The 27,259-nt window shown below is 50.5% G+C and overlaps 1 protein-coding gene across 1 annotated transcript in view; it reads left to right on the top strand.

The window, feature by feature from the left end:
- The window catches only part of LOC144949345 (rho guanine nucleotide exchange factor 28-like), a 66,093-nt gene that overhangs the window by 5,017 nt on the left and 33,817 nt on the right, over window positions 1-27,259 (top strand). The window contains exons 5-8 of the mRNA XM_078879319.1: window positions 173-215; window positions 738-797; window positions 2,342-2,462; window positions 4,896-5,031. Of these exons, the coding sequence (XP_078735445.1) occupies window positions 173-215; window positions 738-797; window positions 2,342-2,462; window positions 4,896-5,031 (360 nt within the window). The remainder of the gene's footprint in view (window positions 1-172; window positions 216-737; window positions 798-2,341; window positions 2,463-4,895; window positions 5,032-27,259) is intronic.

Here is a 27,259-nt window from a genome sequence, read left to right as displayed (position 1 = left end):
GCCACTGCTCCTACATGCACACACGTGCATCCTCATTATTTTATCTTTTCCACTAGAATGATGATGTTGATGGTGGTGCTGGTAGCGATGATGGTGACGACGACGACGACGATGTTAAAAGCGTAAATGCGCATTGCTAATCACGTGCGCGATTGTGTGGTCGTATTTTCAGAGTCAAGGTCGCGCAGCGTGTCGTATGTCCCATCACCCGAACGGTACGTTCGCCTCCATCTCAGCTCGGCTTCGGCTTTGCTGTCGCTAAAAATATTCACGCTCCTCGAATAACCTCTGTGCATTGTAAGCTGATGAGTATTTTTCCCTATAGAGTTCTCCGTATTGTGGGAGGTATTTATATTTCTCCATGGTTCGTGTAAACAACAAATAGAAAATATTGGTTTGATTGTCATGCAACGAACATTATTGTCAGTTGCAGAGCGGGTGGCTAAATGCTGCCGCCAACACACAAAGGGATCTCAGAGGTAGCTCCATAATGTCTGCTTCCGGGGTCCATTGTCTAGCACGGAGGGATGCACTGCCGTGCGCGAGATCCAAGTGGATGCTTCGGCCAATCGCGTCTCACCAACAGCACAATCGGAATAAAATTGGAAATATCCCACCAAAAAACGTAATAATAATAATCCAGTTTTTAGAGGACGTTACCCCACTTTGGTATGGATTGGTAAGAGGTTTGTTCACCTGTTTCTCATGGTGCATCTATTGCCCGTGTCTCTTCCCAGGCGGACGCAGTCGGCCACTCTTCCGTCCAACATGAGCCTCTCGTCGGTCGTCATGTCGCAGTAAGAACCGCATTGGGGCCCCCCGCAAGGCCACGTTTTGGGACGTGTGATGGGCCATGTGCCAGGCCGTGTACCAGGCATTGTACCAGGCCCTGTACCAGGCCTTGTACCAGGCCTTGTGTCAGGCCTTGTACCAGGCCTTGTGCCAGGCCTTGTACCAGGCCTTGTGTCAGGCCTTGTACCAGGTCTTGTACCAGGCCTTGTACCAGGCATTGGGCCAGGCCTTGTACTAGGCCTTGTACCAGGCCTTGTACCAGGCCTTGTACCAGGCCTTGTACCAGGCATTGTGCCAGGCCTTGTACTAGGCCTTGTACCAGGCCTTGTACCAGGCCTTGTACTAGGCCTTGTACCAGGCCTTGTACCAGGCCTTGTACCAGGCCTTGTACCAGGCCTTGTGCCAGGCCTTGTACCAGGCATTGTGCCAGGCCTTGTACTAGGCCTTGTGCCAGGCCTTGTACCAGGCCTTGTACCAGGCCTTGTACTAGGCCTTGTACCAGGCCTTGTACTAGGCCTTGTACCAGGCCTTGTACCAGGCATTGTACTAGGCCTTGTACCAGTCTTGTACCAGGCCTTGTGCCAGGCCTTGTGCCAGGCCTTGTACCAGGCCTTGTGCCAGGCCTTGTACCAGGCCTTGTGCCAGGCCTTGTACCAGGCCGTGTACCAGGCCTTGTGCCAGGCCTTGTGCCAGGCCTTGTGTCAGACCTTGTACCAGGCCTTGTGTCAGGCCTTGTGCCAGGCCTTGTGTAGTAATTACTCAGGAGGCTTGACGACGGGATCGGAGGCACACTTATTTATTAACACAACTTGTATACAGTTAGCGAGTATACACAGGACCTAAGGGGTAACGTCCCCTTACTCGGCTAACAGGGAGACACAACATCTAAGCCCCGCTAACCTAAGCCCAAGTCCTCCACTAGGGAGCTAGGGGAGGCTACCTGTCCCAGCCCTGGTCAAGCTGGGATCCGACCCCCTGAGTTCCCAGACCTGCTCGTCAGTCTGGGCTCTCGGGGCCACGCCACCGGCTTGCCCTGGTCGGCCCTGATAAGGACAGCGAGCCAGGGGAGCTCCGGGGCCTATTCTAGCTGGTCTTCCGTCTTCGCTGGTTAAAGCTGATACCTCGACCTCGAGCCCTCCGGCTCACCCCCTCTTATAGTCCGCGGCCCCCCCGGGAGGGGCCCGTGGGGGATGCAGGTGCGGACGTCGGTGTGGCCACCTCCTATGTGTACGGCCCTAACCACGCCCCTTGTGTTTGTTTGCCATCCGCTCCCATACACAATTACACCTCTACACTTGTGCCAGGCCGTGTGCCACGTATTCGGCGCCACCTGATTGCGAGAAGAGGTTACAGTCGGGCGCCTCTCTACGATTCTCTCGTCATATTATTCTGACGCCACTTACAATCGCTGAATCAGTAAAATAACAATAATACTAATTATGATGGTGGTGATGATGATGATGTATTGCGCCGCTTTGTGACTCCCGCTACTGGAGCTAAGGCCTCCGCAGCATTCCGTGCTCACTGATGATTGCTGTGTGGCGTCCAGGGCGGACGAGCCGGGAGTGGTCTCCCCGAGCAAGCCGGACGGCGAGAAGGCCGGAACCCGGGTGGCGCGAACGTTCAGCTTCCTCAAGAACCGCATGACCAGCACAAAGAACCGCAACAAGGTGGGCTTGGCCGGGCTCTATCCACTGCTGTGTTAAGGATTTCCCCCCCCCCCCCCCCCCGCTCCTTGCAAACAGCGTTCCCGATTGGCCTTTCGTCGTCGGGTCTTGAGCTGTTTCCGCTGCCGGATGAAAGTACAAATCAGAACATCACAGCATAAGCAGACATCAATTCTCAATACGAATGATGGCAAATATAAGTCTCCAACGAAGCATGTATTGCTGAAGTGGGCGAGAGAGCTGCCGTGGCAAGAGGTTGTCCCACCTGATGACTGACGCTTGTGTTGTGCCCGAAACGTCGTGATTTGTTTTATTTTATTTCTACCCACGTGACTTTTACCGAAAGAACAAAAGAGTATGGATTCCTGCAGTCACGAAAAGCTTCAAATCAAGATTGAAGAATGTATTCGATTAAATCAGGGGTTGGAAACCTGCTGCTCCGGAACCGCATGCGGCTCTTCATAGCTGTCAACCCCTTATCAGTGCCTACCTTATTACAGACCAATTCAGACCTTATTGGTCACCCCGTGTCCTTATAAAACTCAACGTTCATCCTACAAAGTCCCATCACAAGGGAGAAACACAAACAAATAGATAATATATTTTTGTTGTTGCCCGTATTGAAACAGCTGTACCCCCGTATGGACCTGAAAACTCAATGTCCCTGTACAAGAATACGAGTAAACCGTATGGGTTGACAGGTATGGCTCTTTAAGGACTGTTTCGTGACATTATTTATTAAGGACTCACCATCTCGTATTCACCACATGCATTGCGGTTCTTGAAATATTGAGGGTTCTTTTTTTTCCCGAATTCGATTTTTTTTTACACTGTTACTGTTATTTTGGTTGCTGAACCCTGATCTAAATAATGGCAACGTCTGACCAGTAGATGGCCGCGAGTACGGTACGTCTATACTGTCGTGATTTACGGGGTGAGATCCGTCCGAGTGATTGTTGGTCATCGCTGGAGCCCGTTGAGATCCGCCACGGTGGATCGCGGGGCTCGGTGTCGTAGTGGCCACCGCTGACACAACCCAAAGGAATCCGATCGTGGAACAAGTCGGTGCATGGGAAAATTGACGACACTGAAAGCAGCTTCGCCACAATCCCAGCGATTCGGAGTCCGTATCTTGATTTAGACCGGAGGTTGGAATCCGATGAGCTATGAAGCTCTTTTTCACAGATGTCCAGTAGAAGCTGGGGGGGGTGGGGGCGGTTTGCCGGAGTACATCCGACACTGCCCGTATATAACTTTTTTTTATAGAAAACCAAAAAAAATGGTGGGACAAATCGTGTTCTGTCTGGCTCACAGTTATAATCGGTTGACGTGCTACGCGCCAAATAAAAGCAACTCGGTGATTATACGAAAGGTTACCCAAGAATATGAATAGGGTAACCCATGTCGCTTTATTGTTTAAAACGTATATCTTAAATTACGTGAACTTAATATAATGAATCGTATAAACGGAACGAAAATGAAAAGCGATCTAGGTGTGAGACGAACATAATTGTTTGCTAATTCGAAACTAAATTAAAGCCATAAGGAATTAATGTATTCACAGCGAGGCCAAATTGAGCATGCAAATGGTACAACAATGAGGCAATGCAAATGACAAACGAAAATAACCTGGTATTAAATAGAGTTTTTGGTGTAGGGTTGTGAAATTATTCCACCATTTCCAACGCTGGAGCCTTATTGGGTGAGAAAACAACGGAGCAGCAAACAAGACAAATGAGACAAAAACAATCAATCGATTTGTAGAATCAAACCTCATCCTGCGAACCGTGGCAGTCTAAAAAAAAACGAAAAACATATTTTTATTTTACCACGATTTTACCCACTGATCCCGTATAGCTGTTTTTCATAAGCGACCTGGCTTTCACAAATGATAAATCAATTAAGTGGCTTATCATCATGTGGAAATAGAAACCAACCAAATACTTTCAATGCATGTTTCTAAATGTGGAGGGACAAACCGGGAGACCCGGAAATTATTCCACGTGACTGCGGGGAGAACATGCATATTACAAATATGCAGGCATCGGGGGTCGGGATCGAAGCCACGGCCTCCTGCATACCAGGCGAGGTAGTTAACATCTCCTAGCCACCGTGGTGCCATCAAGTTGCTGGTGTGGGATCGTGGTGGTTCGGTAGTTCTGCCGCTGCTCAGCGTTACCAGGCGGTCCATCTGAGCCCTTGCAGCCTAACGAATGACTCTGACTGCAACGCCGGCGTTGAACCGAGCGAGACCAAAAATCATCAACTGTCGAATCCAACTCTGAGCCCGCAATTGTTGGCGGTCGTGTCGCTGGGATAGAGTGGGGGTGACGGATCGGGGGTGGGTTGGATCGTTCTCTGCCCAATATCTCGTTCTCTTGCTCGCTATAATAGCTCTCTCTGGTCTTCACGGTTCTTCCTCCGCTGTTCCCGCAGTCCAAGACCAAGGAGGGCAAGGAGAAGCCACCGCAGGGTGGGGCTCATCGCTTTGCCTCGGCCACCTTCTCCAGCCCCACGCACTGCTCGCACTGCGGGAAGGGGCTGGGATCACGCGACGCCTTGCAGTGTCTCAGTAAGTCACCGCGCGCGCACGGTACGTGCCCCTGCACGCTCTGCGGTACGCTGTGCGGGTACCCTCTGCGGTTCTGCTCTGCGGTACGCCCTACGGCAGGGGTGGGGAACGTCTGGCCCGCGGGGCCGTATGAGGCCCGCAAAATAATTTGGTGTGACCCTGCCAAGGCAACCACAGGCGGGACTCGAAATTCAATAAATCTAGGAGCAAACCTGGAAAAGCAGTTGCGAGTAGCAGCAACATCATCAATACCAGCTAACATCACACGCCTCACCAAAGAGAAGCAGTTCCAGCCATCACTTTAGGGGTTAGTTAGTAAAACGTTTGACCAAATATAACGGGCTAATTTTTAAGTTGATAATTTTGTATGGCCCGCGAATGATGTTATATAAATATCCAAATGGCCCTTGGCAGAAAAAAGGTTCCCCACCCCTGCCCTACGGGGGTACGTTTTGCAGAACACACAGACCACCTGGGGCATGTTAACTGGGTTCTATTCCCGGCTCGGGCGCCTCTGTGTGGAGCGTTTGTATGTTCTCTTCGTGTAGAGTGTTTGTTCTTTTAATGGTTTCCCCCTAGTTCAGCAATGGGTATCCTCCAAGCTCTACGATTTCTGTCGATAAAAACACACACACACAATGTAACTGATATCGACCAAAAACATCCTGGTGCTGACAATTTACTTGGAAAGTTACTCAAGTGGGATTACGCAGCAGCAGCAGCATCGCCTCCCTACTGCAGCAAAAAAAAAAAACTTGCAAGGACCCTCGCGTAAAATTAACGAAACTCGGCCTTTCTTGGGTGAACTCCCGTAAATAGAAGAACAGGAACGATACGACTAAATACGAATCGACATTGAGAAAGAGCACCACGGTGCAAGGCCGTATGGCCGTTGGCCATTTATTATTCAAGAGCCGCATGGCTCACAGGGCTATGCCTAACAAATGAAACTTAACTGAAACAAGGCTGCTGCTGCATGCATACCAGCAGAGGGCAGTGCAGCAATATAAATTGTACTCTACTATGCCACAAGGTCTATACTTCTGCCCCCCCAGCCCCGTCTTTACCGTACTTACCAGTATGGTGAAGTATGGTCAAATATACCCCACGGCTCTTGAGGCATGGGGGGGAGGGGAAATCCTTCTCATCCAGCAGTGGATTGAAAAAGGCGCTGTAGATGCACGGCAAAAATACAAGCTCCAGACGGCAGAGGGCGGTAGTGCTCCTGGCTATGGCGGGGAGTAGCCATGCAATTTGTTTGTACCAAAACAGATCAGCAGATAACGTTATCCCCACCGCCTATACGTCCCCTCCACATACAACGTAAAAATATCTATCTTCTTACATCATTGCAGCAGCATCGGTTCCACACAAGCAAACTCTGGTCCGGTTTTTGGCGCACAGTGTCTCGTCAGCAGAGTGAGGCTCGTGTTGAATCGACACTGGTGAACTGCCAGATGTCCATAGGCAAGGGAAAACCCCTTTCTTCCGACCTGGGTCCTAGTTTGTCGCGAAGTTGTACGATAAAGTACGGTGGGTCCCCGCTTAACGCGCGGTGTTCACACTATAACGTGTTTTCGTGATAACGCAGTTCTTCTGTTACGTAACGCTTCACGCACAACACGAAAAGCGCGCACCGTTATAGCGTGGAGCGCACACACCGTTATAGCGTGGAGCGCACACACCGTTATAGCGCGTTTTCTGAGCGGTCGACGACGAATTGCTCTCTTGAGCTGCGTGGCTGAGTGGAGTGATAGCGAGCGTGGAGTGATACAGTAACGCGGCGGCGGACCTCGAGTGTGCAAGTCCATTGTATCTCGCCAAACTTTATCGCTACCTTCGTTATGGGCAAATTGTTTTCTCTCACGGTTTACAGTCACAGGTTGGCATTTTTACTTGAGAAACAGAGGCGCAGGGACGGTCGTAGCCAGAGGATATTTTTTTCTCATCAAAATGCTCGGCACAAAGATTTTCAATGTCAAATCACTTGACGGTAAAATTGCGGTAAACTCGCTCGCCGCTCGGCGTTTTCCTTTCTCGCGGCTTTCTGGGACGAGGCACGCCGTGGTTACGCGACCCCGACACGCGTCGGAGGAGCCGTCAATAATCAAATGCAGCCGTGAAATCGTGGCCCCGTGAAACGTTTGGGCCGTGGAAATTGCACGGGAAGGTCCTTCGTTGTTTCCGTTTTTTCTCCCTGCCGATTTTGCCAGACCGAGGCGAGACATCGTCTCCGGCGTGTGCCAGGGTTTCGGGAGCGACGCCGACTCTCGTTACAAACCCAGCGTGCGAGTGCATTCGTTCCTCTCTCTGCCCCCCCCCCAACCCCCCACCTTGAAAACTATCTCTTCAATAAAACTCGCCCTGCAAGTACGGGAGGGGGAGTACACGCGGCGATTGGAGAGCACAATGAAACCGCCGGGTCCCTGCTGTGCAGCCAGGGTTGTGCCACACGGAGGAGAGCCCACCGAGAGTATCTTTAGCTATGCTAATCGCTCGCTGCCTCCCAGATTCACTTGCGGCGGTGGGTGGTGGTGGTGGTGGGAGGGAGAGAGAGCGGGTGAGAAATGGGAGGAGCAAGCGTGCCCCTGACGATATGGAGGTATGTTCTGGTTGGGTGTTGGTCGTGTACCTTGGCCAGTGAGAGGCAGTTGAGCCAACAGGGCGGAGGGAAGAACGGCGGGGGAGAGAGAGAGAGAGCCGAGGGAGAGCCGAGAGAGAGAGGAAGAAGGGACTAGGCCAACAAGAGAGGCAGAGCTGAGGCTGAAAAAAAACGAGCACAGCTCAAGCGAGAGGGAAGCGAGGCTTTGTGGTGGTGGTGGTGGTTGCGGCCGCTGCGGTGTCCGGTTCCGTGGCCGTGGTCAGCGCTCGTCCGCCCGCACCGCCTTCGCGAGTTTGGGATTTTCTATTTTCTTATTTTTCGACGTTGAGGACGGGGACGGCGGGGGGGGGGGCCTGACCCTCTCCATCTCTCGACATCTCTCGCCACGCACGCTGGGGGTGAGTGTCGGTCCGGGGTGGCGGCGGCGGCGGGTCACCGCCTGGCCACTCGCTTGCGCTCCGTCATTCGTCGTCGCTGCCCTTCTTATTTATTTTCTCGTTTGTAAGCCATACGTGGAATGCGGGGGGCGACACCGGCGTGGGCTCCGGCTGCCGCCACCACCGCCGATGCCGCTGCCGTTGCCAATTGTCGGTGTGGGACTTTGAGCGAGTGGTGGTGTGGGGGGGGGACCCCCACAGTTGAATGTTGTCAAGCCCAGATGGACGAGCGAGGGAGCCAGCAGCGAGGGAGGCGACAGGGGAGAGCGAGATTGTCTGGGGACGTTACCCCTTTGTCGTGAGCAGCCCTTCTGAAACGTCCCTTGATTTGCAGGACCGGCCACAGCGCGTGTGACTGTGTGCGTATGTGTGTCTGTGTGCGTGTGTGTCTGTGTGCGTGTGTGTGTGTCTTTGTGTGTGTGTGTCTGTGCGCGTGTGTGTCTGTGCGCGTGTGTGTCTGTGCACGTGTGTGTCTGTGCGCGTGTGTGTCTGTGTGCGTGCGCGTCAGCGAGAGGAGAAGGGGCATAGATCAGGATCCGCACAATGGCTCGCCAACCCTCATTGTGTGTGCGCTCTGTGCTCCACTGTATGGATCCACTGTCGTCACTCTTAAGCTGTTCTGCTCGAATTGCTTTCGTGCCCTAATCGCGTTCCAGTCCAGTTTAGCCGGCGTTCGCTCTGCAACGAGAGGGAATAAAATCAAATGCGCGCTCCTTGCTCACTCCACTGCTGAATGAAGGCCGTGTTGGGTCACGCGGGTTATCTCAACCATGTACTTCGCAGTGCTGGGCCAAAAAAGAGAATTTTCCTCGCGAATATAAATACTCAATAATGGTCTGGCTAAAACATCCAAAAGCAGGACTCTCCTGAAACAGGTTCATGAGACTTTGCCGAGGCTTTCTCAAGCGAAAGACAATTGCGATAATGGTCCACATTCGGTTGGGTGTTTACGTATTATATAACTGCTGATTCACATCGCTTTGTTGTTCGGGGGCTGTTTGAGGGGTTCTTTGACCGTACTTCACCACGCCGGTCATTGTGAGTTGGTGAGAGGAGGCACCCAGGACCAGTTCAAGTATCGCTCGCCGCTGAGGTTAGCCGTGGGACAGGAATCGAACTCGAGTGTCGCCGGGTTCGTATTGCAGCGTGTGAACCACAGCCCTACCCAGCGTAGGTCTTGTCTTTGTTGGTGTGTGAGTGGGGAGCGGTGGTGCAGCGGTTAGCGTGCTGCGCTACGAACCTGGTGACCCGGGTTCGATTTCCACTCACAGCCAACACCGGTGACGATTATCTGAACCGGTCCAGGGCCTCCCCTAGGTCGACTCGGCCTCAAATGAGTACCTGGTGCGGTGTGTAAACATCACAACTAGGGAGACAAAGGCGGCCGGGCGTGGTGCTGGCCACACACCCCCTCGTGCGCTTTCTTTGGCTTCATAGGTGCTCGCTTAACAGCACTTGCCTTGACAGTCTGTTAAGGCTTTCCAGGGGATCTTTGTCTTTGTTGGTCTGTGAAATGTCTGTGTGTGTGTGCGCGTGATTCCCTGGTGTATACGTTGGGGTAACTCTCTCCGTGTGTCTCTGGGCAGATTCACTGGGTCCTGGATTTCATCGTTCTAAACGAGACGCAAAAAGACGTGCGAGAGAGAGGGAGAGAGGGCACACTGCGATCGTTGAGAGAAAAAAACCATCGAAGAACAGGGCCGTCGAAATTAAATTAGATCGAGTGTGACCGACCGACAGCTTTTGACGCTCTTGCATACCGCACGGAGGCCGTCCGCCCCGCTGTATGTCCGGCGTGTGCACGTGTTGTTGCGTGGAACTCGCGCTCCGTTGCGATGTTGGGTTTTTTCCCATCGTTCTTCGACGTCAATTTGGTCGGCGCTTGCCCGCGATCTTCTTGAGAAGCTGCTCCTCACTCCCGGCAGGGCCCGCCGGTAACTCACTCGCTCGCTCGCGTCCATGTGATGCACATTTTTTTCCCCGCACGTAAGCAATTTCCTCTCGTCAACAATAACAACGGATGACGCATATTATGTCATAACCCCCCCCAACCCCACCTATTTCTACACGGATAAAAAACGAGACGAGGCTGTCTCTGGTGTAGGCCAATCGGTTTCAAAGACGACGCATGCATTGCCAGGGCATGTTTCTTTGCAGGATTTGCCACATGTACGTGTGGCTAATGCACACTTTTGATGCCTTGCAATAGGTTTTTTTTTTGGCGCTTGAACATCTTGACACCTCCAGTTGTCTTGCCATAAAGAGCAAAAGTCCAATTCTCCTTTGTTTTTTGACAACTTTTGCGACCGCCCGCACGGTTTTACAAGCCTGTCGCGCTCTCTGTGACTTTTGTCACCACCATCCATCACTTTTGAGCCCTGTTAACTCGGCCCTACTAAATATTAGTCGCTTCGGTGCTGTTGTGACCCTTGCAGAAGGGAGTCTTCTTGCCTACATGCCGTGCCAACCCATATGGTTTAGCCCGTAATCTTGTGCAGGGAAATTGAGTTTTCAGGTCCATACAGCATACATCCGTTTCAATAGAGGCCAACAAAAAAATCTATTTTTTTGTCTGTTTGTGTTTCTCCCTTGTGATGGGACGTTGTAGGATGAACGTTGATATTTATAAGGGTACGGGGGTGACCAATAAGGTCTGAATTGGCCTGTAACAAGGTAGGGCACTGATTAAGGGGTTGACAGGTTTGTAGTGGTAAGTACTAGTGGTGAGTGTACTCGTGGAGATTGTCTATTTGTTTGTGTTTCTCCCTTGTGATGGGGCTTTGTAGGATGAACGTTGAGATTTATAAGGATATACGGGGGTGACCAATACGGTCTGAATTGGTCTGTAACAAGGTCGGGCACCGATACGGGGTTGTGTGGGGGGTTTCTCCTGGCTGTCCAGTTCCCTCCCGCAAGTAAAACTACTCTGCCGGGGAATTAGCCGAGCGATTCCAACTCTCCATTCACCTGCAGCAGCTCCGCACGCGATTGTTGGTGTGTGTGTTGTTGTGTGTGTTTGTTCGTTTACTCGCCGTGTTACGACCGCACTGGGTGTTACGGAGATCACCACCAACTGTCAGGCGAAGACTCCACACCCTGCCCTTTGAAGGGACCTGTATATTTATTTTTTATTGCAAAAAACATGCTCACTTTTTGTTACTGTTGGGTGTGTGCCAATAAATCTACCTGGGCAGGACTGCTCGTCAAACCAGCTCCGATACACACGTGTGATCGACTGTACAGGGGGGAGGTGGTGGCGGGGGGGTACGTGTGTTGTGTCTGTACATCGCAGAGCCCTTGAGTCGGCCCACCGCTGGATGACTACCTCTGTCTGCACCACGCCATGCGGGCTGCGAGGGTTTATCTTTGACCGTACTTCACCGCACGCTGGCCAGCCCCGGTTGGTGAAGACAGGGGGGGGGAGCGTAGATGTTGCAGCGTACAAGTACAGTACAACACTTGTGTTCACCTTTTGCTGTTCTCTGGTCTGACACCCTAAAGAAAGCTGTCTCTGGTGTAGACCAATCAGTTTCAAGGACAATACATATATACTTATCGGAGCATGTTTTGTTTGCGTGCTCACCGCAACTACTGTGTGTGGGTAATGCAGACGTGATTCCTTGCAAAAGGGGTCTATTTGGTGTTTCAACATCTAACAGCTCCTGTTTTATTGCCAGACTGGGTAAAACCCATTCTTATTTGTTAATACTCTGGTTCTTTCGGTAAAGTCACCTAGGTATAAAATAAAATTAATCACGACGTTTCGGGCACAACACAAGCGGCCGTCATCAGGTGGGAAAGCGTGGTCTGCTGCTGAGGCAGACTGTTTTAAAATGTTTGAAATGGGTGTAGCCCAAGGGTCATAAAGAAGTGGCCGGGGCTAGTGATGTTAATGTGAGAGATTAGCATGTAACTGTAAGATAGGAGGAGAGCGGCCTCCTCGACGAGGGCACGGAAGTGGCTACATTTGTTCATACTTGTCTTTTGCTGCCCTTCCATCTTGCTGACAACGTAACCCCATTGCAGCGGCCTATAGCATTGGTCTTTATTCACGCATAGTCGTCGCCCATCTGCCGAATACTGCCCAGGCATAACCCTGCTGAGTTTCTGACATCCAATCCGATCCAGTGGTACGATCTCAGACACGGAACACGATCCCCCGATGGTAGGATCCCAGACATTTGTTATGGAAGTCGGAATGTATTTATGCGTGACTCGGTGTGCGTGTGTGCGGCCTTCGTCCAACAGTGGACTGATGGTTAACGTTTGTACGTCACGTATGTCTGTGCATCCACATGTGTGGCTTGAGAACTGCTTAGGTGTTGGGAAACATTGGCACCGGGGGAGACAGGTGGCATCCGGGTGCGGTTCTGACCACGCCACTTAGTCGTTTGCCGTTGCCAGCCGTAATAGGTGCTCATTCGCACGCATGCAGATCCGTATGGGTGGTCTTTGTCTTTGTGTGAGTGGGGAGCGGTAGTGTGGCGGTTAGTGCACTGCACTATGGACCCGATGACCCGAGTTCGATTCCCGCTCACGACCAGCACCAGTGACGTTTATCTGAACCAGTTCTGGGTCTCCCCTAGGTCGACTCAGGCTTAAATTAGTACCTGGTGCGGTGTGTAAACATCGCCACTGGCGAAACGAAGGAGGCCGGGCGTTGTGCTGGCCACCCACCCCCTCGTGTGCCGTGCAGGCCTTCATAGGTGCTACTCGCTAACAGCACTTGCCCCTACAGTCTGTTAAGGCTACACGGGGGATCTTTGTCTTTGTGTGTGTGTGTACCAACCCGCTTGCCCTTGGCTCGGGGTAAACATGCTGAGTAGATTACAGACACCGTGCTAATTGCAAGTAGGAAAGAGCACTTCCACGACGTGCAGTCGGAGCCCATGCTTGGCACCACATGGGGTGAAATATGCTGCTTGAGTCCACCGCGGGCAGAAGGCTTGGATCGCAATGACCGTCTGTTTCACGTGCATGCTTCACATTCACCAATGAATAATTTGCATGTATTTGTAAGGCGCCTTTCACGAATGTGGGATCAGGAGAGGCCAAGAGAGACAGAGAAGCTTAATAGAATTAACGGACTTGGGAAGATGTGTTTATTTTTTCATACGGGACTTGCAAGTATCCACATTATTGAATAAACGAATTTCAAACGGTAGGGAGTTCCACGACCTTGGCGCAGACACAGCGAGTGGCCAGCCGGGATCGAGGTTCGCACAGAAGGGCAGAGTCTTTCCGTGTTCCCGAGATGAGTTGCATCGCAATCTGGGTTTTCCCAAAAATTGTATTCTCTTACAAAGCACACGGAGATACCCTTATATAAAGCGTCATTACGTTCGTGCAAAGCTACCGCCCGATTAATTGCCATCATCCAAGTTTGTGCTGGAGAGATAAAAGATTTGAGTTAATCATTGTTAGCATTTTGTCACCTTATGTTGTACCGATGAGCCACTGTTTGGGCCAATCACAATTACAAACAACAACAACAACAACGTGAAATAAATGACATTTCCAGGGACATTGTTGTCAATTGTAAATTTGCAGTTACAATCATAATTGGCCCCAGGTCAGCTGTAGTTTATTTTAGTTGGTTTAATCAGGTGAGACCTAAAAACCAGGATATTCTCATTGGCAAGAGTGACCTGAATCACAGAAAGTTACAAAAAGCGAAGGGAAAATAACACAAACAGGGAGAGGAGTGATTGCATAACCGGAAAAGTAAAATTTATTGCGGGAGTATGTGCCAATATTAAGTAAATATATGCAGCTACACATAGCGGCGGGTAAAAGTGTGGTAGAGTAGGCCAAAGCACCCTCGAGAGGTGCTCTCCAGAGCTCCTTCGGATAGAGGCCCTTCCTGCCTGCAGTGGCTTGAGCAAGCAATTGCAAGGCTGTGCCTTAACTTTTACTTTTATCAAATATAATATGTAACGTCCGTTCCAATTGCCGTTAGTGCCGCGGTGGTGAGATGTTAACTACCTCGCCTGATATGCAGGAGTTCGTGGGTTCGATCTCGACCCTGACGCCTGCTGTATATTTGGAGTTTGCGTGTCTCTCTCTCTCCCCGAGGTTGCGTGGATTTTTCTCCGGGTCCTTTTTTCCCCCCTCCTCCACATTGAGAATCAGCATGACGCATTTAGAGAGTATTTGGCTACTGCTGCCAATTGCCACGTGATGATGAGCCACTTCGTTGAGCTATCATTTGCGCTAGCCAGGTTGCGTCTGAAAAACAGCTATGCAGCTCGGTCGGCCGTACCCGGTAAAATAAAAAAAATAGTTCATAGTTTATCGGTTAGTTTGGGTGCCACCACCCCATGCCCGCGCCGGTGGACCTTGCGTCTTCGTCAGCCGTTTTATAAAATGACGGAGGGGGCAGCAGCGGTGGCGATGGTGGGAGGTTGTTATTGGGCTCGTGGGGCGGGTGGTCGTGGCGTCTCAGCGTCTCCCCCGTGCCCCAGGGAGTCTCTGACGCGGCCTCCTCCTCCTCTCCGCCACACGATGTGCGGCGGAGATGCCGCGCTGTTCTCGTTCAGTGTGGCCGCATGTTGTTGTTGGGTTCCCCCCCCCTCCTCTCCCCCTTCTGGTCGGTCGGTCGCCAAACTTTTTCACAATGTCCAGTGTCAGCAGCTCTCGGCGCAAGCAAAACCGAGCAGAAGCCTTTTTAGGGTCCCAAGGAGCTCAAAGTGCGCATAATTAATTAATTAATTAAAATAATAGGGCTGCACCAAATGGAACTAAGATCCCTTAAATTTCGATTTGAAGCTTTCGTGACTGCAGGGATTCATCTTCTTGGTTCTTTCGGTAAAGTCACGTAGAAGGGAAATAATAAAATAATCAAATAACAATTTTACATAATAAAATACAAATGTTTTTTATTATGTTTTATTTTTATTATTTTATTATTTCCCTTCTACGTGACAATTAAACATAATAAAATACAAATGTATTTTATTATGTTTTATTTTTATTATTTTATTGTTTCCCTTCTACGTGACTTTACCGAAAGAACCAAGAAGATAAGATCTCTTATATATGAAAAAAACATTTTAGGAAGTTCATAATTAAAAAAGAACACCATTCAAATAATGTAAATAGGTATCATCCCGGTAATTTTGATTTGTTCACACAACTGTGTTGTGATTACGTTACGTAGCTCATCTGGTGTGTAATTGTTTGTGATCACGTGACGTTCGCAGCAGTTATTTCTACTCGGGCCTTCAATGGGGCTGACGCCACCACTCCCCTCTGCCATAGAAATGCAGAAAATATAAACCGCTGGCTCAGATGCGTGTCTCTGCTCACTTTCATCCATGATGGTGAGGTTAGTATGCAAAACATTTCAATACATTAAATAATAAAAACAATTATGCTGCCATTCTGTCGCCCTTTCATCCACCTCCATTAGTCTGTGCTGCAACCCGCGGTGTTCAACGCGTTCCCGCCGGGGCAGAAATCGTGATTCTAGATTTGAAGCTTTCGTGACTGCAAGGATTCATACTCTTAGGTTTTTTCGGTAAAGTCGCGGAGACTTGTGTTGCCTCCGAAACGTCGTGATTTATTATTTTATTTCTATTAGTATAACATTTTGCAATAATATTAATTTATTTTTATTTCATTTTACCTACGTGACTTTACCGAAAAAACCTAAGAGCAGAAATCGTGAGTTCCGCTTGATCCTAGTGCCGCACGTTCACGTGAACTCGGCTCATGAAAAGTGCCGGTTGCTTCTCTGCGATGACAACTTTCCACGTGTTTTAGTCGCCATGTATATACCCTTTGGCCTTGACATCCCTATTGTCTCCTGAGCCTAAAGGTCTGGTCATCGCCGAGGCAATTGGTCCCACAGGATTTCTTGCAGGCACGACGTTTTTCACAAGCACCAGATTCCTAACTGCACGGCAAGGCGCAACACACATCTGCGGTGTGGACAGGTAGGCTTCCGCGGGTTCAGAAAGGTCAGGAACCACTGCTCTAGAGGGGTCGTTAGAGAGCCGCTCTCCACGGTGCTTTGGCCTACTCCTCCACGCTTGCTGGACACCTTGGAAGAGGTGGGAACACCCACGCTTTACTCAACGACATGCAACCCCCGCCGGCCGAATTACCGTCGTGCACCCGTTTATACCCCTGGGTGGACAAGAGAAAGGGAGGCCATTTAAGGAACGGTCCCATTGCTTCAACTGCCAGGCGGGGAGATGGAATCGAACCGGCGACCGCTGAATTCCTAAGTCACTGTTTCACACGGAGTGTGGCAATCATCGAATGGAACCAGGCGGCTCCATCTGACAAGCACAGCTGCGTGGCAACGCTTGCAACGAGCACTCGGGATGAATGCGGGAGCGTGCGCGTTTCACGAAGTGCGGGGCCTTTACTCGGAATTAGCGCGGCACCAGACCTTGCCCGGTCGCTGCATGCGGGCGGCTTAAAATGGTGCAGGCCATGTGTTCTCGAGCCCGCCGCTGAGCTATGCGGTGTAAAGGTGTGTGTCAGTGTTCTGGGAAACACTACCCTAAAGATAACATCAGATGATGATAAGAACCCTGCTTTTCATCACAGGCTTGCAAATATTTTTTTTTCCGGTTGTAAATACCAGAAACAGATGTTTGTTGTTAATTTAGAGTATGGAGTAGAGCATGGCTGTCTGGTTATTCGGTTAAAGATAACTACCTGCTCTCTGTTCGATCGCTGAGCTAACCAAATAACCCCATGTAATAGTCTCACCACTCGTACCACTGGAGGTGATGGGCGGGGCTTGGTGACATCATCAGCCACGTCACACTGGGCGTGGCTTGTCGGGGGTTTCCTGCCTTCGGGGCGGCAGCATGTGGGGGGATGGGTAGCCACCCCATTTTAAAGGGGCTCACAAATTTGAGTGGGTTAGTGGCCCTTAATGGATTCATCGTCCTCACGCTCGCAGAATTCTTATTCATTTGTCGCCGTCCTTGATGTCAATGTGTCGGGGGGGTGATCACTCGGGTGAACACACATTACCAGTGTAGAGGTGTGTGTGTGTGTGGGGAGCGGTAGTGTAGCGGTTACTGCGCTGCGCTACGAACCTGGCGATCCAGGTTTGATTCCCGCTCAAGGCCAACACCAGTGACTATTATCTGAACCGGTCCTGGGCCTCCCCTACGTCAACTCAGCCTCAAATGAGTACCTAGTGCGACGTGTAAAAACATTGCCGCTAGGGAGACAAAGGCGGCCGGGCGTGGTGCTGGCCACCAACCCCCTCATGTGCTGTGCTGGCCTTCATAAGTGCTCGCTTAACAGCACTTGCTCCAACAGTCTGTTAAGGCTATACGAGGGGTCTTTGTCTTTGTTAACTGGAACCATTTTAGTGAGGCTATAAAGCAGACATTTATAATAGACGATTGCTGGGGCAGCATTTAGTCAGAGTTCCTATAACAATTGGACACCTTTTACACTGTAAAACCATCGCCAAGGGTGGTTGACTGGCTCGGAGGTCGGAGCTCTGAGCCAGCAACACTGAGAGCCTGGGTTCGAATCCAGTCAACGGCCCAGGATTGATCCGGGTTCTCAAGTGTAGCGAGTTAATAGTTTCAGCCTGGTCATGAATGGCTGCATACATACAAACATATATACAGTAAAATCTTGGATTGCGAGTAGCTTGGTCTGCGAGTGTTTTGCAAGACGAGCAAACATTTTAAATTAATTTTAATTTGATAAACGAGCGAGGTCTTGCAATACGAGTAGTACCTGTACACGCTTTGTCTGCCGAGCGTCACGTGATCACAACTGATATACGAGTGCTTTGGATTACAAACACGTTCCCAGAACGAATTATGCTCGCAATCCAAGGTTTTACTGTATTTAGAAAACCCAACATCTAAATTTGGTTCTACCGTGAATTTGGCCACCAAATTCCGTCTCTGAAAATTAAAATCATGAGTTCCACATCACGAGACGAGCGTTTATCTTTTAGCGGGATGGGTGGCAAAGTGCCGCCACCCCCATGTGGATAAGAATTCACTCGAAGTAGGGAGCTCAGAAGTAGCTCCGTGAGATGCACTTCCACGGACTGCTCTCTCACATCAAGAGTTTTCTCCTCTTTGTGTGACTTGTGAGTGGATTTGGGATAAAGTTGTGGTAATGGGGGGGGGGGAGAGGAAAGACAAACAGGCACGTGCCCTTGCATGTGGTGGGTTGTTGGTGCACTTTGTGCACCTGGCCTGGCACAAGCACCGTGGTGATGTCACCGGTACTTAGCGGCGAATGGCGGGTTTCGGTATTGGTGGGTGTTGGCTGGAACATGGCTGCGTGCAAGACGGCTTGAGCTCTTTGGTCGAACTTTTGTATGCACGTGGGTGCAGGTGACTTGGCTCGCCTGTTTATGTGTGGAATTCTGTGGGTTTTGTGGAATTGATCAGTGTATGATGATGACGATGATGATGATCAAGTACTTAACGATTTATCCCCACCCGACTGAAGAATGTGATACATTCGATCATGATTCAGGGGTTGCAAGTCAATAAAAAAAAATCGATTATTGTTGTCTTCTTTTTCCCCTCATCTTGTTTTCATCTCATGTTTATGCCATTTAGCCTAAAGCTAACAGCGTGTAGCATTTGCACGCAGGTTATATAATAACCTCTCACGCGCTCGACTCGATTCGTCCATCGTTGTGCGTCAGAATTAGCTTTCATCAACCATCCGGTGCATTGTTACACGCCTGAAGGTAATGACGCATAATCCTAATTGTATTTTACTTTGCGTCATCCGTGCAGATTGCATCGCGTGGGGGCTTGTAATGCGCACAGAGGCGCGGGAAGGCTGCCCGAACCGGAGCCAAAAATTGCCCAAGCTCTGTGATCCTATATTGGAATATTTGGTCAACTCCGTCAGCGGCGACTGCTGCTGCTGCCGACGATGACGCCGTCGCACTTGCTGGCGATGAGGATCGCGAAGAGAGCAGCAGACAGTGACGGACGATCTGCGAGGATGGTGATGATGATGAACAGTAAAACAATGATGAACGTGGTGGGGGTGTACAGTCGGGGTTATCGTTGTTTTACCTGTAGGATCACAGCGACGATGTGCAGGCCACCGCCCGTGCCCCCTCCCTCCCTGTACCCCCCCACCCCCAGTACCTGCCTGGTCCTGTTCTGTGTGGGTGTAGGCAGACAAAGTCTTAACCGCGGTCGTCGCCATCACGTGCTCATTCCGACCCAGTCGGTTGTTTTTGCAATAAAAGGGAGCCCTCGGATTTCGCTGCAGGCAACCGCCAATGTACAGACGATCGCTCCTCGAGCGCGCAGAGTGAGTGGAACAAATTCTCAATCGAGGTGTGTCGATGCAACCCAAATTCCATTGCCTTGCTCTGCTGCTTGCGTCTGTGTGCGGTGAACAGAATCGGGCTGTCCAGTCGTTCGAGTTCTCGATTACTCCACCGATTATCGCTTCGGTTGATGCAAAAAAAAAATGGGGAGAAAAAAAATCCTCGCCTCCTGTTACCGCGTGTGACGCTGGACGGGAGGTGTTGGGGCGGGGGTGCTTGGTGATGTAATTGGTTGTGTCGCGCTGGGCGTGGCTTGTAGTCGGGGGTTTTCTACCTTTGCGAGGCGGGATGCCTCGGCAGCTGCCCTGTCCAAAGCGGGACGTGTGGTTGATTGACACGCACAGTTGGGTCCAATTTATATTTGGTTAATGGAATTAATTCACGAATTGTCCCAGCTGTTTGGTAAACCAATGGTGGTCTGGTGGCACGGCCGATTGACGCACCACGATACGAACCTCGGCAAACCAAAATTTTATTCCCCACCAACCCCGAGAGATTTCGTAACCATTTCCTTGCCTCGCCTTCATCAACGACGAGTAGGTGGCACGACGAGTGAACATCAGCATTGGGGAAACAAAAAGCAGCTGGGCGTGGTGCTGGCCACACACGGCTAGAAGTGATCTCGTGAAATTTGATCGCTGAAATTTAAAGTGCCCCGTCATGGTGCGGAATGCCGCCGTTGTGAATCGTAGTGAGCGGGAATCGCGATTTGAAGGTTACAAAATGTTCGTGGTCGACTCGGCCCCATCATCTTTTTGGGGCCGATGAAACGAGTGCCACTTTTGTGGCAAGTCAACGTTGGCCGCCCTACAGATGTACTGGCCCCCCCTCCCCACCCCATCGTGAGAAGGTGCTATTTTCACAGCTCGCTCGAGACACACCGATGACGAGGAGCCGCGTCTCCCTCGCTCGTTAGCGCGGTTCGCCGTGTTGGATCACGCAGTCATGGTTGGAGAGACCGGCTCCCAAACAGAAACAATGTGGAATTGTCACCGGTGTTGTGCACCTCTCGGCGGAGATCTCTACACACGGTGACTGTTTTAATTAACAGCCTCACCGAGTCTCCTAGACCTTTGTGCGGGAGAGTCCCGCAACACTGGGATGCTCGACCAATGTCATTGAGTGTTGGCTCTGTGTGGGAGTGACTCCCGGGAACCCGGAGAAATCCCTCCACCCAGAGGGAGGAGAGGGCGACACTCACCACTGCCGTCTCCTCGCCAATTCCTCTCCGCACGCCTACGATTCCTGGCAAAATCCTGGCCGTGGTCTCCCATCCAAGTACTTGCCAGATGCAATCCTCTCTGCTTCCAAGATCTGGTTAAGCTCGGGCACATTCTGGGCAGTTTGGTCACGAGCAAAGTCGTGCCATGTGACGATTGCGTAGCCGGTTTCTTGCTGACGAATAGTCTTGAGCGCGTGAAACCAAAGTCGCACTGTTTTTCACGTGGCGCAGTTGACTCGAGACTGCTCTCCGGGATGGAGCGGTGGCGCAGTGGTCGACACACTGAACCGTTTTGCCCCTTTGGCCCGAGTTAGATTCCAGGCTATGGACATTGCCAATGAACCAGCCCCGGCCTCCACCGTCGGCCCCCCCTTCCCCAACCCGGACTGGCCAGGGTGGGTGAAGTACGGTCAAACAACCCAAACAAACAACGCTCACGAGCGACGACGTGGCTTGTGGGGGGACAGGTCTCTTGTCGCATTGATCCAAAGCCCTCGGCCAAGGGGGGCGGCACAGGCTGTGCTCTGTTTGTCCTTTAAGGGGACTCGACGAGTGGAGCGCCAGTGTGTGTGCGACTCTTAACAGTGGTTGTTCTGTCATAGGAATGTGGAATTTACACCACTATTTAAGGGCTGTGAAATGGCCATTTAAGAATTTTTAAATGCCACGTTTTTTTAAAAGTAATTTTTTTCTGTCCTTGCTAAGAAATGTATTTGCTGTCCTGGATCTTCAGTTCACGGTGTGATTGATTCTGAGCCATCGGGGAAGAATTCCACATTCATATGACCAGGGGCCAGTCTGTCCACCGTAGATAAACAGCGTTCAAAGACGGAGTGGCTCTCGTCTTATTATCGTCCCACGTGGGTTGGGTTCAAGGGTCGAATGCCGTTTTGTTTACAGCCGCTTTGTCCTTCGACTGTTGGGTGAAGGTCTCCATGCCCCGTGCCGGTCCTGGCAGTTGTTTGTACATACTTCACCACACTGGACACTTGTGCAATCATCGCCGTATATTACGGTATACATACACTCTTCGTGTATCCAGAAGATGCATATTGCACGCACGTTGCATGTCACCTATGCGTGATGCGCGCGTGGGATCGTGAGCGCAAGAAGTGATTGCTTACGATTTAATTAACTCGAAAAATTCGACCCGGTTAATCCCTAGAGCCAAGAGGTGGTCTCATCCCATTTGCAGGGGAGGTTGCAGTGAAACGCCGCTCTTAAGCTTCGGGCAATACCAGTGATGATTATCTGAACCGGTCATTCTCCTTCTCTAGGTCGACTCGGCCTCAAATTAGTACCCGGTGCGGTGTGTTGTTAACGTCGCCACTGGGGATGCTCTCATGCAGCAGTGGAAAGGACCGTTTTCTACGAACAGTTCAACTGTACCAACATAGCGATTGCATTTTTCCCTTGACCTGCGTTGCTGGGCCCTTTAATAGTACAGTGCGGTAGTGTTTATTACTCTTGCTGTAAGGTGAGTGATAGGTCATTTCAACACCACCAGGCATTTCTCCTTGGGGCACTTTGTTTTGACCCGAGTTTGTAGAGGTTTCGTTGCAATGAAGAGCGGTTACAAAAGTCTCGCCATTTCAATATCATTGACTTTACCTCTGTTTTAAAAAGAAAAGTGAATAGTAATCGATGCTATTTATATATTTTTGTAAACTCTGGAATGCTTTGTTTTGAAAATGGCCCATTGGCAAACATCGCAAAATGAAACGGCAGAGGAAAAAATCACATCGTGCGAGACGGCGAGACGTTGTGATTTTCCACGATACATCGCCAAACTGCACGTGTGCGCACAGAGGTCGCAAACGGGTTTTGATTCCTTACCCGTACCCGTACCCGGCCGCACCAGGGTTGCAAATGGGTACCCGTACCCGGCCGGGTACGGGTAGCCGTTCCCTACCCGTACCCGTACCCTACCCAAAATGAGTGACAAACGGTTACTCACCAGTGACTCACGGCCTACCCGTACCCGGCCGCACCAGGGTCGCAAACGGGTACCCGTACCTGGCCGGGTACGGGTAGCCGGGTATCGGGTAGGGTACGGGTATCGGGTACCCGGTTGCGACCTCTGATGTGCGCACAAAATTTGTTCGAATCCTGGAATGTAGAATTACGGTGATCATAATACTTAATGTCAAAATATTTGTTTATATTTATCTCATTGTCTTTGGCTTGCTTACAAACATGTGACTTTGTCCTTCATAGCTAGACAGGAATGTAATGTTGATGAATTCGAGAAATAATTAACATTCCTGAGTGATTAGCAGGCAGACGGTTGCGAGTTCAACTCCTGGACGTGGTTGACGCGGCCCACCATCATCCTTCGTCGCCAGTAAAACGAGTTCCACTTCACGGCAAGGACAGCATTGGTTGCCCTACGGATAGACTCGCCCTCATCATGGGAATGTGGAATTTCCACCACTGGCTCAGGGCTGCTGTGTAGGGGATGTGAGCACCGCCTCAACGCTCATTCGAGCAGGGAATTATTTTGACCTTCGCATGCAATTTTTAGTTACTCTCAAAAAATACTGAACTCAAGTGGAAGCTGGATATGAGCAGGGCCAAGTTTGCTTAAATTTGAAGTGTGCTTGTATCAGAACTTTCCCTTTGCTCACCAACCCCCGCGATTGCAATGTAAAGAAGTGTCGCTTATATCAGAACCGGGGTGCTGCCTGCCACTTCGACGGTGAGGATGGCAGTCAGGGCAGGTGGGGGCGGGTGCCAGACGGAGAGATTAATTTGCGTGCCGCGTGCCGTGCGGCAATCTCTTATTGGCGCAAATCTCCGCCGCGTTGCGGAGCTCAAGGTCGTCGGCCAAAGTGAGGACACGTTGCCGCTTTGAGTGCCGCGCGTGCGGTTAAACGTTAACGTTGAGATACTTTCGTCGTGGACGATTTGTGCGTTGTTAACCCGCGGGCCGTGTGCTTGTGCACATTCGTGTTTAGGGAATTTCCGGCGGTGGCGGCGTTGTCGTCGTCATCAGCTCGCCGCTGCTGCGAGCACGGTTGCCGCGCGATGCGATGATCGTATTCGCGACGGATGGGGTGATCATTGCGGCGTCGGTTCCACGCAGCCGTGCGGTTTGTACCTCACGTTGTTGCCGTGTCGTTGCTGAGCGATGGTTGCGGAAAAAGGTCTTGGGCCGCACTTCACTCGCCAAGATGAGTAGTCTACCCCCACGGCTCATAGCAAATAGAAAGATCCCCCATAGAGCCTTAACTGACTGTTGGGGCAAGTGCTGTTAGCGAGTAGCACCTATGCAGTTCGGCACGGCACACGAATGGGGTGGGTGGCCAACACCACGCCCGACCGCCTTTGTCTCCTTAGCGACGATGTTGACACATCGCACCAGGTACTCATTTGAAGCCGAGTTGACCTTTGAGAGGCCCAGTTCCGGTTCAGATAATCGTCACCGGTGTTGGCCATGAGCAGGAATCTTAACCCGGGTTGCCAGGGTCGTAGCTCAGTGCGTGAACCGCTACACTACCACTCGGCTCGTAACACACGCTGCCGGTTGCACAACACTCAGTTGCACAATTTAAAAGTGCGACAAAAATGATGACATTGTGGAACAACCTAAGCCCCGCCGATTACTCGGAAAACATTTCGGAGAACACTACATTTTGATTAGTTATTTGTTTATTTTGTTTTAGACGGCTTAGGTATGATGTCGTGGTTCGAACTATAACCTTCCACCACCCGACAACAGAGCCAGTCGAATCAAAGTTGTCACGCCATGGGCCCAGATATATGCTTATCAATAGCGGAATAATGTTGAAACGCAGCACAAAGTTTTGACAATTTTGTACGAAGACGCTTTTCTCGAGATGACAGCCGGCGTCATCCGGCATTCACGGCGGGCTCCAGTCTCTCACGCTCCGATCTCTCAAAACCCGTCGCTTTCCTTTTCAACGTTCCACCGGTTTTGCCGAAACCCATATTGGTCGGCTGGCTGGCGGCGCGATTGCCCCAACGCGAGGCTTCTTCAGTCCCCTGGAGAAGGCGTGGGAGAGCTACGCCGCCCCATCGCCGGAGATGGAGCGACGAAACCAGCCCATGTGCCGGTGTAGGGTCACAGGGTGGCGAGCGACGGCTTAGGGCTGAGGGCGAGGCCTTCCAACAGTCGATAGATTGTGGCCGATGCTGATACCACAGTCATGGTTAATCTCCTTGTTTGTTGTCATAAAGGGGCCAACAGTTGGAATGTCGGGCCAACGACCCACACGGTCGCGTGGCGGGCGTGCCAACGGTGAGGCCTCGCAGCCTTTTCCACGCATTACGGAATTACAGCAAAGAAGGGAAAGTCCACGCGTGAGAGTTTACGGCATCTCACCTTTGGGAGCGCGGCGTGCATGCGAGTCGCCAGGTGTGAACGCTCCCATTCTGCCCGCGGGAGCGTACCACTACGGCACAGCTGGGTAAATTGTACCTCCCTTGTCCTCTAGCACCACCACCCCTGCCTCCGTGTGCAAATGGCATAATGGATCAGCTGTGTGTATGACCCTTGTGCGCTTGGAATCCCACATTCCTCCCGGCTGACGTCTTCGGCTTACAGTGCGCGCGCACAGGGCTTGCTGCTGGGTGACGGGGTTTAGAATGATTCTCTCGCTAACGAGCCGCTGTTGCTGTTGTGGTGGTGGTGGCGGACTGGGAGAGAACGACCTGCCATCAATCGCTCGCTCGCTCTTTCGACGGCACGGTTTTTCCGAAAGTGGTTGTAATAACCAAAATGCGTCGGCGATGAGAAACGACCGCCGTTGTTATGACAGAAAAATTGTGCAAAAGCTTGGGCTTCAGATTGTTCTACTCACACTCACAGCAAATAACAGTGGCGAATGTTTCGAGCAGTCCTGCGCCTTCCCTAGGTAGACTCGGCCTTAAATGATGGGGCCACTTTGTTGAGCAATCATTTGTGGCCAGGTCGCTTCTGAAAAACAAGTTGATACCTCAGTGAGCTTTGCCTGGTTGGATGGGGATGGCGTTTAGTGTTGTGTTTGTGTGTGTTTGGGTGATTTGGTTACCTTTCTTGTACTTTTGCAGTACTGTCGTGTTTTTGTACTGCTTGTTGTTGTAACGCTCTTACCCCGTGCCCCGACTGGATATCTGTGAAAAATATTTTTATAGCTCATCGGATTCCTCCAGTATAAATGAATATTCTGATTCTGCTAACAACACGGGGGGGGGGGGGGGATCTTTGGTTATTGTGGGAATGTTGGTGGTGGTAATCTGGGCTGCAATGGCAGTGGCGATTGCAAAACATGTGACACAGCTAAGGCTAATGTAAACACAACTTTGAACCCTGTTGAGACGTGCCAGCACAGCAGAAGGTAGTCGTGAACCTTTCTTTTTAAATCTAAATTTCCTAAGGTGGGCCCTGGTGCCACAACTGGTTCAGAGTCGGTGGTGGAATGCTGCTGCTCTGCAGCACAGACATTCTGAGTTCAATTCCCAGCCTCCACACGCATGGGGGAAGAGTTCACTCTGCTATGGGTGTCACGATGCATTGGGTAACGACGCTTTGGGTAAAGACGATTGTCAAGCTCGCGATACTTACACGGAACAGATCACGGGAGACCTTGTTTGCCAGTATGAAATATAACAATATGTATTACTCTCTCTGGAAATAAAACAGGTGTTAAGATGTTCAGACACCAAATGGATAGCTTTTTCAAGGAATCAAGTTTGCATTAACCACACATCCATGTGGTGAGCATGCAAACAAACAAACATGCTCTGATAGCACTGGTCAACACACTTTTTCTGGCATAAGGTATTCCAACGGTTTTAAGGTAATTTTGGGGTGCTGATTCCAAATCTGGCATCAGTTTTTGTCTATCACATCAGGTTTTTGAGATATCAAATATTGCATTTTCAATAAAAACTGCAGAAGAAAAATATAAAATAAATGTGGATATTTACATAAAATGATATTATAAACACACTATGCTAAAAATACAGCACCATATTTTAACACTAAAGCAGTCACTGACTCGCAACAACTTGCAATCATAAGTGACAAGAGTTAATTTCGGGTAAAAGCAATGAAAATATGGTATGGCGATAGCATAAAAATGAGATGTGATAGAGCAAATCTGAGATCAGATTTGGAATCAGCACCCTGAAATTAGTCTAAAACAGCTGCAAAAGTCCAGGCCAGAAAAAAATGTTTTTTTTGTTGACCAGTGTAGTATATGCGTTTTCTTTGAAACTGAATGACCTACACCAGGGGTCGGCAACCAAAATAACAAGAAGAGCCATTTCTTTCCAATTCGGTACAAAATTCAGTATTTCAAGAGCCGCAATGCATCTGAGTACATACTGTACATACGTACATATCGTCAAGAAGCAGCCCGTAAAGAGCCGCATGCGGCTCCGGAGCCGTAGGTTGCCGACCCCTGGTTTAGAGTATTTGGCTGCTGTAAATTTCCGCACGATAAGCCGCTTAATTGGGCTATCATTTGTAGCCAGGTCGTTCTAAGAGATATATACAGCTCAGTGGGCCTTACCTGTAAAAACAAAAAGTTTAGTTTAAAATCGTTTATATTTTAGTTTACAGCTCTGCAGTACCAGCAGTGGTGGCATTGCCTCATGCCCACGGCAGGGGATACTCACCAACTGCTCCTCTGCTCGACGAACCCAACTGGGATTTGAACTCT

Source organism: Lampetra fluviatilis, chromosome 53, assembly GCF_964198595.1.
Source record: "Lampetra fluviatilis chromosome 53, kcLamFluv1.1, whole genome shotgun sequence".
NCBI classification, from domain to species: Eukaryota; Metazoa; Chordata; class Hyperoartia; order Petromyzontiformes; family Petromyzontidae; genus Lampetra; species Lampetra fluviatilis.
The sequence above is the reverse complement of the archived record's forward strand: the minus strand, read 5'-3'. Positions and strand labels throughout refer to the sequence as shown.